General features: G+C 44.5%; 3 protein-coding genes across 3 annotated transcripts; 2 read left to right on the plus strand and 1 right to left on the minus strand.

Annotated features, from left to right (window-relative positions):
• Window positions 1-8: 8 nt before the first annotated feature.
• Window positions 9-5,697, plus strand: LOC132461892 (glucose-6-phosphate 1-dehydrogenase-like). The gene is made up of 12 exons (XM_060057375.1): window positions 9-266; window positions 802-839; window positions 997-1,105; window positions 1,196-1,413; window positions 1,521-1,679; window positions 1,805-1,930; window positions 2,055-2,148; window positions 2,271-2,457; window positions 3,013-3,248; window positions 3,768-3,844; window positions 4,544-4,636; window positions 5,379-5,697. Exons 1-12 carry the CDS (start codon window positions 150-152, stop codon window positions 5,473-5,475), a joined length of 1,551 nt encoding a protein of 516 aa, XP_059913358.1. The 5' UTR covers window positions 9-149; the 3' UTR covers window positions 5,476-5,697.
• On the minus strand, window positions 4,807-11,972 carry zgc:158263 (ceramide kinase family protein). Its single transcript, XM_060057320.1, has 13 exons — window positions 11,548-11,972; window positions 10,699-10,794; window positions 10,436-10,573; window positions 10,154-10,282; window positions 9,911-9,974; window positions 9,644-9,789; window positions 9,486-9,560; window positions 9,109-9,261; window positions 8,745-8,850; window positions 7,944-8,050; window positions 7,606-7,802; window positions 6,891-7,216; window positions 4,807-6,420 (listed from the first exon to the last, which is right to left on the minus strand). Exons 1-13 carry the CDS (start codon window positions 11,669-11,671, stop codon window positions 6,354-6,356), a joined length of 1,728 nt encoding a protein of 575 aa, XP_059913303.1. The 5' UTR covers window positions 11,672-11,972; the 3' UTR covers window positions 4,807-6,353.
• A 279-nt stretch (window positions 11,973-12,251) lies between these two features.
• Window positions 12,252-14,654, plus strand: naa10 (N-alpha-acetyltransferase 10, NatA catalytic subuni). The gene is made up of 8 exons (XM_060057673.1): window positions 12,252-12,752; window positions 12,933-13,031; window positions 13,137-13,195; window positions 13,277-13,322; window positions 13,442-13,557; window positions 13,652-13,696; window positions 13,849-13,933; window positions 14,104-14,654. Exons 1-8 carry the CDS (start codon window positions 12,732-12,734, stop codon window positions 14,278-14,280), a joined length of 648 nt encoding a protein of 215 aa, XP_059913656.1. The 5' UTR covers window positions 12,252-12,731; the 3' UTR covers window positions 14,281-14,654.
• The last annotated feature ends 420 nt before the right edge of the window (window positions 14,655-15,074 follow it).

Consider the following 15,074-nt stretch of genomic DNA (forward strand, 5'->3'; position numbering starts at 1 on the left):
CTGACGATAGGGGGCAGCAATGAGTCACTGAGGGGTTTGTTTGTTTTACAATGGTCAGCTGGGACATTACCACATACATCTTTTAATCGAGTGGTGAAAGGGAAAATTGGTATAGGCGCAGGCAGAGTGAAGCCGGACAGTCTAGGAAAATGAGCTCTGCGCCTTTGACTCGCTCCGAGGTGTTTGGACAGCTTAGGAGGGAGCTGTATGGAGACGCTCCGTCCAATGAGGGCAGCGCCCACCTCTTCATCATATTGGGAGCCTCCGTGAGTACAACGGCATGGAGTGAAATTAATAATTTTGTTTCCTGGGTGTGATTTGACTTCAATGAAGTTTTACTGAGGCCTAGGAGAACGTAGAGGTTTTAAAATAAAGTGTATTTAGTCATGCACTTAGTTCTCTTTTGCCACATTAGTGACTCGAGTCAGTTCAAGTGAATTTACAAACATACCAGATAAAATATTTATCGTGTCTAGTCTATTGAAAGCTTTCTTTAAAACGTCCATGTCGCCTCTCTTTGAGGACCAGATCCTGTTTATTCAACCTTAATTCCTGGATATAAACCAGAAACTTCCTTGTTCCGCCTCGTACTCCCTGTCCTAGTGGGTGTTGTCTCAAAGGATTACCCAACACTACACAAACAGAACCCTGCTCTTGCCCACATTGTGGCCACTAACAGTTTAACTCATTCAAACTTTGGACCCTGTTCAATAGCTGTCATGGAGGCATCAATACAAAACAAAAAAAAGCAAACAAAGCCATTGTCAAAACAAGTTGATATGCTTTCTACCGTTTCAACAGGGAGATCTTGCAAAAAAGAAAATATACCCCACACTATGGTGAGTATTACACATTACTATTACACCTGGAAATGCCCCCTTTTAAAGTAGGCTGGTTTGTTCTATTCAGGGTTCCCATCTCAGTAGGCTGCAGAGCAGCGTAAACTTTGGACCACATGACATTCCTTTCACAAGTTGTGTGACCTGCTTTCCATAGGTGGCTGTTCAGAGACGGTCTGCTCCCGGAAAACACGCACTTTGTAGGCTTCGCCCGCTCTAAATTTGGGGTAGATGACATCAAAAAAGCATGTCTCCCTTACATGAAGGTAATGAACCCTAATCAGTTTTCTTCCTGCTGTCTCACGTTCTCCAAGAAACCCTGACTTATTTCCTTTGACATTTTCCGCGTCCGTCAGGTGGCGGAGGATGAGGGTGAGTCTCTGTCGGCCTTCTTCCGTAGAAACTCCTACCTGAGCGGTCGCTACGACGACGCGGGCTCCTTCTCCCGGCTCAACGCCCATCTGTCCTCTCTGCCGGGGGGGGGCGACGCCAACCGCCTCTTCTACCTGGCGCTCCCGCCCACCGTCTACCACCACGTCAGCGCAAACATCGGCACGCTCTGCATGAGCCCCAAGTGCGCACCCCCCCCATGAATCATGATATACCCGTCTCTAAAAGTCAACGGAAATGATCTCAAACGTTCACCCGACCCCATCCGTGTCTCCTGTGTGCGCGTTGCAGAGGCTGGACCAGGGTGATCGTGGAGAAGCCGTTCGGCCGCGACCTCCAGAGCTCTCAGGAGCTGTCTGTGCACCTGGCCTCCCTGTTCAAAGAGGAGCAGATCTACCGCATAGACCACTACCTGGGCAAGGAGATGGTCCAGAATCTGATGGTGCTCAGGTACCACGGCGACCACTCATGGTTTCCACACGGGCTCCTCAGGGGGGGGTCACGGTTTCCACACCACTGTGATGTGTGATGTGTCCTGTGTCGTGTTCGTCATGTCGTCATTTCTTTGCGGGCAGGTTTGGCAACCGCATCTTCGGACCCATCTGGAACCGGAACAGCGTGGCGGCGGTGGTCCTGACCTTCAAGGAGCCGTTTGGGACCCAGGGACGCGGGGGATACTTTGATGACTTCGGTATCATTCGGTACGAAAGAGAGAGAGAGAGAGAGAGCTTTGGTTGAACTGAGGAGGTAGTGGATGACATGACTGATTTAATAAATGCTTGTTCTGGTGTTTATTGTCAAAATGGTGGCCCCTTCGTGAATTAGGGATGTGATGCAGAACCACCTCCTCCAGATGCTCTCGTTGGTTGCCATGGAGAAGCCCGCCTCCACCAGTTCAGATGACGTGCGGGATGAGAAGGTACACGTTTATGTTTTCCTGTCAATCGGGAAGCCACAACTCGACCAATCTCGTATGGGTGGAATGAGCCAAAGGGCTGATGTGGGCTCCTCTGGGGCACGGCTCTGCTCCGGGTGCTGCAGGTGAAGGTGCTGAAGTGCGTGGCCCCTGTAGCCATGTCGGACGTGGTGCTGGGTCAGTATGTCGGGGACCCCGAGGGCCAGGGCCCGGCCCAGCTTGGTTACCTTGACGACCCCACTGTGCCCCAAGGCTCCTGCACGCCGACCTTTGCCACAGCGGTGCTCTACGTCCGCAACGAGAGATGGGATGGTGAGGACCTTCTTGTTTTTCTTTCTTTTTTTCGCAAAATTGCTGATGACACATTCACACGTTTACAACAATTCTGGTAGATGGCAAACCTTACGTCATTTTGGTGGAAGAGAGCATAATGGTTAAGTTAGGTGAGGCCGATAGAAAATGCCGGCTACATTGCTGTTGCAAGTTAAAATATATAAAAAAAAATGAAAACATGTGCAATTTTTTAAAAGAGACTATAATCATCTAGCATTTTATAGCTTCTTAGCATTACTAGAATAATTACATAATGTCATAGAGAAAAATATTGTATTTAATATATATTATTCCATTCTTTGTAAACCATACAACATCACCATAGTAACATATCACCATGTGTGTTTTGGCGCGTTGCCAATTCTTTAGGCTATTTGTTCATTCTGTTCCCCTGCACTCTAGAAGGTGGTCCGGCTGCCCTCCATCGCCTGATTCCATGACCGACGCAGCATAACTCTGCCTCTCTCTCCCTCTCTCCCTCTTCCCCTTATGTCTGTCACCCATCGACCCCACCCACCCCCGTCCACCCATCAGGCGTGCCCTTCATCTTGCGCTGCGGCAAGGCGCTGAACGAGCGCAAGGCCGAGGTGCGGCTGCAGTTCACCGACGTCCCCGGAGACATCTTCGCCGAGCGCTGCATGCGGAACGAGCTGGTGGTCCGTGTGCAGCCCGACGAGGCCATCTACCTGAAGATGACCACCAAGAAACCAGGGGTCTACTTCAGCCCCGAGGAGACGGAGCTGGACCTCACCTACAAGAGCAGATACAAGGCAAGGACAAGGGCCTGCCCACGCACGCACGCACACGCGCACGTAGGCAGACACACACGCACGCACGCACACACACACACACACACAGAGGCACGCACAAACACACACACACACACAGACAGACAGACAGACAGACAGACGTGTGTCCTGTTGTGTTTTTATGATTGTGCTTATTGTAAGCAGATGCGACGACCACACAACAACACACTTTCCCATATTTGGTTGAAAAGAGAAATGGATTGCGTTACACCGTGTCGTTAAGAGTGTTTTCTAAACACTCTGTAATCCAAGCAGCGGGTTTAGATTACACCAAGCAACTGCAGGTGTACAGCCAGGAACGATAAGTGACACTTGGGGAAGGAGGACAAAGAACCCGCAACAAGTCCCCAATCTTCTTGTCTTAATGTTAACCGCTTGATGTTATGAAGATGGGATGATGCTAATTCCCAGCATTGAGGAGCAGGGAATTGGCATGTCCATCACTACTAATTATTTTGTGTTCCTCATCTCATCCCCTAGGATGTGAAGCTCCCAGACGCATATGAGAGACTCATTCTGGACGTGTTCTGTGGCAGTCAGATGCACTTTGTCCGCAGGTGCATCGAACAATTTTCTACCATAATGTTTCATTAAAAAGGATGATAGTTTTTAATTGCTATTTAGAAGATGCCCTTTATCCAAAGAGACATTCAGTGTATTGAGTTGCATGTCATCAAAGTTGCAGTGTGTAGGACGTAGGAGGCAACCAATTGAATCCAAGGATTACAGTGGCCTGTATTGGCTTGTGTAGTGTAAGGCGCCAGTAGATACTTACTTTCACTTTCGGTCTACAACAGCATCACGTAGCCAACTGTCAAGTGATGATGTTCCATAAATTGTATAAAATGTGATTTAGTCTTTAAAGTATTGGTCGTAGTTGACAACTAAATGTCCTTGTACATTGAACAAGATTGTTGGTTCCGATTTTTGGCACAAAACTTCTGTTCTGCAAAAATGCGACATTATTTGAACAGTAAAGTTTGGATGGGAACTTTTGTTGGGCCTTAAGTTGAACACATCAGTTGTGGTGAGTGCTGGCCACTGTAGCAGATGGGAGACGTTTTGTCGATCATTCTGAGGAAGGAAAGTAAGGGGAAGCAGGTAGGGGTTTGGCCTCATGCGGAACCCACTACCTTTTTCGAACTGGGAGCCTTTACCCCCTCAGAACCACTGCAGTATCTGGCCCCCTAATGTCTAGTGCGTTTGATCAGTAAGCAGCCTTTTGACGGTGGGTACATATCAACTTCCTGTGACAGTGATGAGTTGCGGGAGGCATGGCGGATCTTTACCCCACTGCTGCACCACATCGAGAGCCAGAAGATCCCACCCGTCCCCTACACCTATGGAAGGTAAAGACACGTAGCACGGGGTCTCAACACATTCTCGTTTTTCTACTTACTAACTAGGTTATATACATACTGACATGTATGTAGGTTACTTACATGTCTCGAAATGAGTTTCGAAATGAAAATTTAAATGTATCTTAAAATAAACAAATTACTGAATTATTTTGATTCTATTCATATATTATGTTCATATGTTTATTGCACATTTGTTTAATAGACATTTCATAATGTAGAATCAGTAACACTTTACAGTATAATACAATAACGAATAACCCAACTAAACCTCAACCCCCTCTGTCCAGCTCATATGCGTTACAATGATTCCAGGATTATGAATTAGAATGTACCAATGAGTTAGCTAGTCAGGGGGAGGGCACCCCTGACTCATTCGACCAAGGGAACCATGCCCCCTCATCAAATGCCGACAAATGGCAGGAAATTACAATGACAGGATGTGACACCCCAACTCAGTAAAATTTAGAACAAATTTGGTGTTTTGTTTTAGAAGTAAAATAAATTAAATTGATGCCGCCTTCGCGGCAGAAAGCCATTCAGCCATGAGAGGCTGCTAGTGTGCAAAGTTTGAAAGCTTTAACCCGCATGCTGCCCAGGTAAATTGTCTTTAGTCTCTGTGCATCTACAAAAATGTGCTAACAGGGAAACAAACTGTATTGATTGGATTGTAATTACTGATCACCTCCACCCCCCCCCCCTCTCTCTCCTCCTCTCCTGGTTGTCACGGCAGCCGCGGCCCGGCGGAGGCGGACTCCCTGGTGCAGAGTGTGGGGTTCCGCTACGGGGGAACCTACAAGTGGGTGAAGCCCCACAGCGCATGTCTATAACCACGGCCACTTCCTCCGACAGTCATTCACTGCTGGTACTGTTGTGTGATTTATTTGTTTTCACTGTAGAAAGAAAAATTGCACTCCCCGCTTTCCTGATCCAGGCATTTAAAAAAAAAAACGTATGTGGAAATGAGATTCACTGCTGACTGATAATCCCTGATTTTTAAAGTGGTATAATTTTAAATTGTAAATAAAAAGAATAAAGGTTTATTCAGTGTGCGTTATTTGATCCGTTTTTGACTGCAAAGTTCTCCCTGTTGCCTTTTACTCCCTACTGCACAGAGCACCTGCAGGCTCTACTTCGGTTTGTGCTGTTTGCTGTTGTAGAAGCTGTGATTGGTGGTTTATCGGCAGACTACTGTTTACAGTTAACAGGGAAAACATCACAAAGGACAAATGAAGGCTTTCATGGTTGGTTCTGCAAATATTACTTTGCTCCTTCCTTATGCATTAGTCCTGGTTGAAAATAATATTTAAAAAAATGAACTATAGTAAGAGAGTTTGAGGTATAATTACACTTAAATGTCTTTGGTGACATTTAATGTATAAAGCATATTGAAGTGTTTTATTTAGAGCCATGGAGCCCCATAATATATCAAGCAAAATGCAATATGAATAAATTATCTTACAGAATATTGCAACAAAATAGAAATCATTGAAGTGTGAGTGAGATATGAGGAGTTCCTTGATCGAAGCAGACTGCCTTGCCCTGAAATCGTCGTTTTAATAACTTCAATCCTGTTCCTCTTTATATTACAAACACAACCTTCATCTTTTCATCAGCTTATATTGTGGTTGCACTTTGGTAACTTAAAAATCCATTATCTGTGAGAACATAACATAACTCCATTTCTCTCTTTCTTCTCTCTCTCTCTTCAGCCCACACAGGCAGCCTTGTCCTCGATGCCTCTTGCATATAGATGGACCAACTGACCGTGAACCCTAGGGGGGGTGGGGGTAGAATGAATGGGAATGAGTCAAACACACACACACACACACACACACACACAAACCCTGCTGTGTAGGTCTGCAATTTACAAATGTTACTACAATCATTAGGATTTCTATAATTTTTCTCAGATAATCCATAAAATAAACTAAATAATGTCAAATGCCAATCACAAATTCACCTTTGCTTACAGTGATCGCTGCTGTAAAATGTTAATTGAATAATATTGAAGATATATGATGGCTCAATGCAAAAGTAACCCAAACATAATCACTATGCATTTATCACTACGCATGAATATCTGAGATGGCCTGAAAACTGTGAGGATGCAGTAGGCCATGTATCTCTAGGGCAGATGGTGGCAGAGGACCTACAGAACACATCTTTGGCTACCCTACAAACTATCCCTAAATCTCCTCCAGCCACACCACACAGCACAACACTTGTGTAAATGCCCCCTCACCTGCCCTGGATCTCCGAGAAAGGCAGGATTTCCCCGTCACAGTTCCACACGGAGACAGCGGGGGCCTCGGTGCAGCAAGGGCCACAGAAGAGGGACTTCTCGCGGCTCCAATCGCCCCTCGGCTTGTACCCAACCTTCGCCCTATCGGTGAGCTGCTGCTCGGACCCGGTCCTGCTCTCACTGTCCATCCCGCACTGTGGACTCTCTTGGTTCTCTCGCTCCCTTGCCGCCTCACTCTCCATGTCCTCCAAACTGTCTTCTTCCCCGGGAGGGAGAGAGAAACGAAACGCCTTTACGCGGTGCACCTCCACAAAGGGCAGGTCAAACTGTGAGGAATGCAAAACCATGTCAGCCCCTCTTTGGAAGGGGAAATGTGTCACCTGTAGCCAAAGGGCATTCAAAGTGACATGTATGCATCGGGCTCTAGACCTTGCCGAAATAATAAGGCTTTGACACTCCCCATATACTAAAATACTTAACTTTAAACACTATTCTGGTATGGTTGTTCAACAGCAACATTTTAAAGCCTTAAAATTCGATTTCATATTAGAAAGGCTCTGATGTAGGCGATCAAGAATGCATACAGGTACTGTGGACGCTGTGAGTTGAACCCTGAACCTTTGGGTTTGGGAGTCCAACCCTCTCACCACTACTAGACGATCCTGCCCCCCTAAATTCAACCCGCCAGGCCTTATCAAATATTCAGGGGGCCTACCTGGTCCTCGCTGCTGGTGTGCCTGTGGAGGAACTTGAGGAAGCCCAGCGGGTGGCTCTCCCGCACCAGGATGAGGTCCCCGGTCCCGTCGGCCAGGTGGGCGGAGGGGGACAGGCCCAGAGGGCTCCTGGGACAGGAGCTGGACATGCAGGTGAAGGACACACACCTGAACCGGCCCGCCACGCTGACCCACCCAGCTGGACGACATCCCACACACACACACACACACACACACACAAACACATTAGGATAAGTAATAAGGTTTGATTTTACACACAATTGCATTGATTATTGTTGTTAATATTGTGGTTTTGGTGGGGGCGGGAGTTGCACATTACCTTCACTACGGTCACTTCTGTATTGGCTGCACTGGAAACTGTGCACCGACTCCGAGACTGTAGAGTGGGGGAACAGTCTTTCCGTGCTTTTGGAGCACACACTGCACCTAAACACCCCCCCCCCCCCCGCCACACACACACAAACACATGATACATTACAATGTAGCCCAATATTGTACCAGCTACCTAAAAAAAAGAAAATTGACCTTGACTAACTGGTTACAACGGCAGAGGTTGCTACAGAGCCCTCAGACAACGGCGGGACACCTCGTGTCGTCTTTCTCTAAGATCAAGTTCCCCCCTCTCGTGTTGCCATGGCTCCTATGCTCCTCGAGGTTCACCCGGGCGGGTGGCATAGCTACAGTGTTACCAGGGAAGTCGGTAGCGTTGCAGAAATGATAAAAACAAATTCCAGATACAGTTGCCTTCATTGTTCAAAAACTAGGTGAAAGGCTTTTTGTTTGAGGCATTGTCTGATCTGATTTGTGCAATCGTATGCCACAGCCAGCCATATTAGACCTGGTCTTGGTTTACTAGGTTCACCGAAGGGGATGGGCCTTTTACCTTGTAGCACATCCTAAACTGGATGCACTGATGAGGGTTCCCTGAGGCAAAAAAGGACCGGTTCTCACGGTGACATGTGCAGTGAGTGTACACATTGTCATTAGGCTGTTGTTAAGTGTAGCATTGAGACATCAGCAGAGCTGAACTGAACTATGACAACCTTTACATTGGCTGACCATAACCCTAACCTCCATAAACAAGCACTATCTCGAACCACTTCAGTGTCGATTGGGTTACCCTGAGAGGCAGCGTGTGTTGTCCCGGGGGCTTGAAAGCAGGGGGTCGGCTGGTAGATAATGAACTACGCCTGCATAGCTGCGACTGCTCAGGTAAACCATGGCACCTGTGGAAGGCCGGGGAAGGAAGAGCTTTTACAAAAAAAATAGCATGTTGACCGATGCGGTGTTGCGGAGGCTATAATGTACACTTAATCAGTAAATAAATAACATATCATGGCTCTACATTTATTATCGCAGTAGGTTTTTGCACTATGCATTTTGTTAACTCTGGACTGGGGAGATTCTTCTCGCTGTCTCTGACTCCATATGTATCATTTCATCGTTGCATTGGCTTCTTGGCTTCTTTGATGCGTGTGCCGCACCTGAGAAGTCATATCTGAGGGGGCCCATCCAGCGATGCCTCTCGCTCTCTGCCAGGACGTCCCCATAGAAACCGTACCCCAACAGAGACACAGAGTAACGCACCGGCTCCGTTGGGTGGTGGGCCGAACACACATCCAGAGGCTGAGAATCTCCTGCAAGGGATATTGAGATATGATATTTTAATTCCAGATGGGAAATTTGGGGATGAGGAGGACGAAATGTGTTGGACATTAAACAACGTCAAACAAATATTCAGAAATGTTAATTATAACAAAATTTATGAAAAAATGTCACTTTGCTGCTGACCAATGGTTTTGAATGGCAGTTGTGTTATTATTTGTGAACCAGAAGAGTTGACGAGTATGAACTCCCTCACCGATGATAATATGCAAAGCAGAAGTAACAGGATCATTCACCCCGACGGTGGCGAAACAGACACAGTCTGTCGAACCTGTTGGTTCCACAAAATCAGGAACCTTTAGATACATCCTGAATTGCCATTTTCCGGGTTAACAAATGCTTTATATGCTTTACCAGCAGGGATGATGCCAATATGTAGGTGACAGGGCTGTAGCGTCACATTGAGATCATTTTCAGAGAGGCCCGCCTCCTGTTGGGTTCGGCCAATCATGCCGTGCATTATTTCGCTGAACATTCCATCTCCACCCACACACACCACACTGTTGTGAACAAACACAAAGGCCTCTGTCATGAAACCATCTCCCATCGAGCTTAGCTGCTGTAATCCTCTCGTAGCACAGTGGTTACATGGGCACGTGCCATCGACATGGAGGAGCTCACCCATCGAAGCCTGACAGGTCTTTCTTCAAAAGGTGGTCCCTCGCCTGGTTAGCCCGCTCAGTCACTAAGAACAACAGCAAAATGATGTCAAAGAAAAGTACAAACACTGGTGATCATAAGATTGGATGGATGACAAGATTCCACCTATTTAATTTGACACTAATACTTTTTTACTTTGAATAGGACACAGAAAAAGGGTTTTGTGCGTGCATTGCTAATGTCGTAAACAATAGCTGTTCTTACCGATTACATGAGAGGTGATGCCAGCCAGCTCAAAGAGAGGGGCGACCAGAGAGTGGTAGATGTTTCTTCCTTTCTTCTTACCTCCATACGGGTTAATGAAAACCAACAACCTGTGGGGCCGTGAGGGGCCTGATAGATGACCAACGGGTAAGTAGCTTACCCAATAGCACCATATAGTTCGCCAACTTAGAGATCATATGTCGATACATCGATAATAATTCAGAGATGTATGTACAGTCCATAAACTACTAGGTTTGATTGCTGTACTGTACGTGTTCTTACTGTGAGTTTTAAGGGCTGCTCTAAGGTGGCTGGTCCACTGGTCCCTGAGGGCCCGACTTGCGCAGCTGAACTGGATCCGTCCAAATTGCCATAGTAACCCATAAGAGCCACCACTGCTGCTGCGCTTCACGTAGAAAACTAAAAGACAAGCGAGGTGACAGATAGACTCAGACAGACAGATGTGGAATGGGGCTTTATTGGTTGAGGCAGGGTTGTATGCAAGCCATGGATCCGTCTTTAACTTTATCTCCCCTCCAACATACCTGTAAAGTCCTTGTCGGTGTCTTCAACTGATTTGCGAGGCAGTATCTCGACTTGGCCCTTCTCTAATCCAATTAACTCGGACACAGGCACCGAAGCTTTGGGCAGAGATACATTTCAGGGCTCCATTACAGAGGAAGTTAAGACAAACATAAATCTAGTGTTTCCCATTGGTTTTGTAAGACACTATGAATTTGAGTGATTGGTTAGATTACAAGGAAGATAATCTATTATATCTTTTATATATATATATATATATATATATATATATATATATATATATATATATATATATATATATATATATATATATATATACATACATACATACATATACATATACATATACACACACACACACAATATATATATAGGCTATTATAGAAGATAAAGAATACGTTTATCACAGATTCTATCATTCTTTCATCATGCACATGGGAAGTTGTTTCTGCATTCTCCCCTTTGTTATGAGTAAACTAGCCCAGCTTCAAGTTGTGTTTCGTGTTTGTGCTGTTTGACTTGTTTTTCATCCTACTTGAAGGCATTTAATAGCTTATAGTAGCTTATACATCGGACCCTGAAATGTATCTAATAAGACATTATTGTATGGAACAAGCACGTTAAATACGGTATAGTCAGGGTGTTTGGCTTTTTTTTTTTACATGGAAAATAATCCTGATACAGCATAGGCTGCGTGCCGTTCTTATCATTTGATAAGCCTACATAGTTCTAATGCAAATATTTTATCAGAAGGATACTTTGGATGTCTACACGCTTGTCAACACTTGCACGTTCAGGTTATTATTATACTTCTTTTTATGTTTCACCAGAAAACACCATAGTCTACTTACTCGTTTTCTTTTCACGATTGTTCTTGTCAACTTCGGTCCATTGGAAATGCCATCCTGTCAGAACAGCTTTATACCTTTTTTTCCCGACCCATAAGCTTGATTCTAGTCTAAGGTCAATTTCCATTGTACACCTGTTAATGTCTATCAACGAACGGGCCGTTTTTTGACATTGTGCAAAAAAATATTCACATCAGTTTGTTTAAGATATTATCCGATACCAAATATGTCGCTCTCCCGTATTTCATTTCGCATGACACACATTTATCTAATAATCTTTAATTGCATCGCACCCTGACCTACGGAAATGTTGAATATAATAAAGCCTACTTATCTTTCTTGTCGATGCGGTGTAAATCGCGTTATTAAGGTTTCTCTGTAAAGTGGGCTGTAGAACAGGTGTGTTGCCCAAACACCACCGGTTGTCAAACGTCCCTCCCACTTTTACACCTTCACATTTACATGTCCTTCCTAATTGGATGGGAATAGATGGCATGCAAATTTTACTATCAAAAAGTCTCGCTCATAGACTATATAAAATAAAATACAAATACATTAGAGAAAAATAATTGCTCCAGTGTCGCTTGATTTTAATAAGGATATGTGTTTTTTTTGCAGCAGAACAATGCGTGAACACACAATGTACAAAGGAATCAATGAGTTTGTGAATGTGTACAAATAGACTACAATTATAGAAAATTAATTCTCGTCAGGGGTTAATAAAGTACCATTTTAATTTGGGAACAGAGAAGGAGGCATAATCGAGAACAGAAGTCACATCTAGTCGCTCTTAAACAGGCTTCTCGCGACTTGAAAGTTGCCATCGACTGTCTTCGCCAGAGTGCAGCAATTTTTTAATACTACTTCCGTCTCTGTACTAACGTGAAACGTCCGGAAAGTAAAAGCGTTAGATGGATCTTATTATACGTGTAAATGTATGACGTCGATCTATTTTCAGTCTAGGGGACCTTTATTGTGATGTTGGAGCATTGGCTCTAGGCGGAAATGTGCTCCATTATTGTGGCACGCTGAGGAAGTCAGTTCTCTCTCCCCACCTTCGCATGCTAACGAAATTACTTAGCTAGCGACATAGCACTATAGAACTAACAGTTTCTCACAATAGTATGACGTTTGGCCCCTAATATCTTTATCGGATTTTCTAGAAGCGGACACTAAACAATTTCAAAATGAACATACGAAACGCAAGGGTAAGTTTACTATCAAGCGGCGCTTTAACACGCATGGCATTTTTGACCAGTCAGGCATTGCTAGCTACTTGACTATGAAACAGCTAGCTAACGTTTCTCAAATTGACGTTCTCAACATTGTGTGACATGCTATTTATAATGTGTATAAAGTCAGTCTTTTAATGTTTTCTTCTCACACAGCCGGAAGATCTCATGAATATGCAGCATTGCAACCTGCTGTGTCTTCCAGAAAACTACCAAATGAAATATTACTTCTACCATGGATTATCTTGGCCTCAGGTTAGTTGTAGTGTTATGTTTTTACTGGTTTACTATATAAAACAACGTTTTATTTTTCGCCTGCATCTTATTTCATTGTACTCTTCTCCTATTTACAACTTTAAGCTCTCCTACATCGCAGAAGATGAGAATGGCAAAATAGTAGGATATGTGTTGGCTAAAATGTAAGTATCCATTACCCAAAATGTTTGCAGCGAAAATGTTTCTGAAGATGTCTAATGATGGTCTTATCTTACAACTCTTAGGGAAGAGGACCCAGATGATGTACCCCATGGACACATCACATCACTGGTATGACTGTAGAAAAGACAATACGTTGTTAATATTCCTTGTTATTGTTTCATTGCTATACGTTGGTAATGGCATCATCGTTTTCAATAATAATTGGTACTACGTTATGTGCTGTTCAGGCTGTAAAGCGTTCCCATAGACGCTTGGGTCTGGCTCAGAAGCTAATGGACCAGGCCAGCAGAGCTATGATTGAGAACTTCAACGCTAAATATGTCTCCCTCCATGTTCGCAAAAGGTTTGTCTCTTAGCGTATCCCAAACCAGCATTTTCTGACCTGTTGTGTAGCAATGCAGCCACTTTAACATAAGTATTGCATTCTTCCGTCATAGCAACCGAGCTGCTTTGCACCTCTACTCCAACACACTGAAATTCCAGTAAGTCTGAAACATTTGGTACCAACCAGTAAAGTAACATTTACTTCACTGGTTGACAGGTTTTCCCTGTGCAATACCAAGACACCAGTATGTACTATCACATTGTCCGTCTGTGTTCAGGTAGTCGATAACCTGTCCATTTCTTTTACCAGGATAAGTGAAATAGAGCCTAAATACTATGCCGATGGGGAAGATGCTTACGCGATGAAGAGAGACCTGGCCCACATGGCTGACGAGGTAACTTTTAGCGATTTGGGGCCACCATGACAACGGGTTGTGGCGGTGTCTTTGTCGTCACGGTTGTTGCCCCTAAACTTGTTCACAGAGACCACTATCAAAGCCAGTCGGATCCACCACGCCACAACCGATTTCTAATTGTGTTATATGTGTGCGTTTGCGGTCTATAGGTCCCACAGTTGAGAAAGGCTGGAGCGCGCATCGCGGGCCAGGAGACGCCTGCCCAGAGCCTAGCAGGAGACCAGGAGATTGAGAGGGACAGTGGAGGAGAGAGCAAGGAACTCAGTGAAGTCAGCGAGGCCACGGAAAGCACAGACGTCAAAGACTCCTCCTCGGATTCACAATGACTCTGCCATCCTAGCTATTTTTAAAATTCATCCTGCACCTCTTTTTAGCTTCTACCTGGCAATATTTATGGCCCCAACCCAATGGCTAATGTACATCAATCTCTATTTTTGTGTTACTCACACATTTGTTTTTGGATAACTTCACTATTGGTGAACAACAAAGGAGACTTGGGGAATGAATGATGGGGAAGTTTTCTAATTGAAACAATATTACAACTTAATAACTGCCGTCAGCGTTTTTATTTGGACTTGCTGTTGTCACCACGTTTAGGAGTTGCCCCAGCTCTGGCTATAATTTTGCCTGGATCTTCAATTGTCACAATCAGGTTTCTTGAAGTATTCATAGAAATACTCGAAATAAAAATTAAAAATAATTCCTTGTTTCTTTCCTTTGGTGCAATCCTTTCAATCGGTATATAATGTATATAAAAAAGCAGAATATTCTACATAGTTGGCTAGTCTGTTATAATTCATTACTAAGGAGCAGCTGATGCAGCGTACAGATCCATGCTACATTACGTATACACTACAGTTCAAGTACTGTCATACAAACCATTTTTCTTGTCTATGCTTCCCTGGTTCCATGGAAATCATTGAGTCATTCTTAAGGGACATCAATCAACCATGATTTTTCCATTGATTTGGTTTGGTTAAGCAGTATGCCAGTAAATACTTTCAACTAATAGGGTAGTGTGCTGCTGGTTATTGGAATCAGGTTTCCTTTATCTTGGTTCTCATTGAGTGCAGCAGGGGGAGGTAGTGAGTCGGGTGAACCTGTTAGACGGCTTTTGCAT

This window comes from Gadus macrocephalus, chromosome 1, assembly GCF_031168955.1.
Source record: "Gadus macrocephalus chromosome 1, ASM3116895v1".
Taxonomy (NCBI): Eukaryota; Metazoa; Chordata; class Actinopteri; order Gadiformes; family Gadidae; genus Gadus; species Gadus macrocephalus.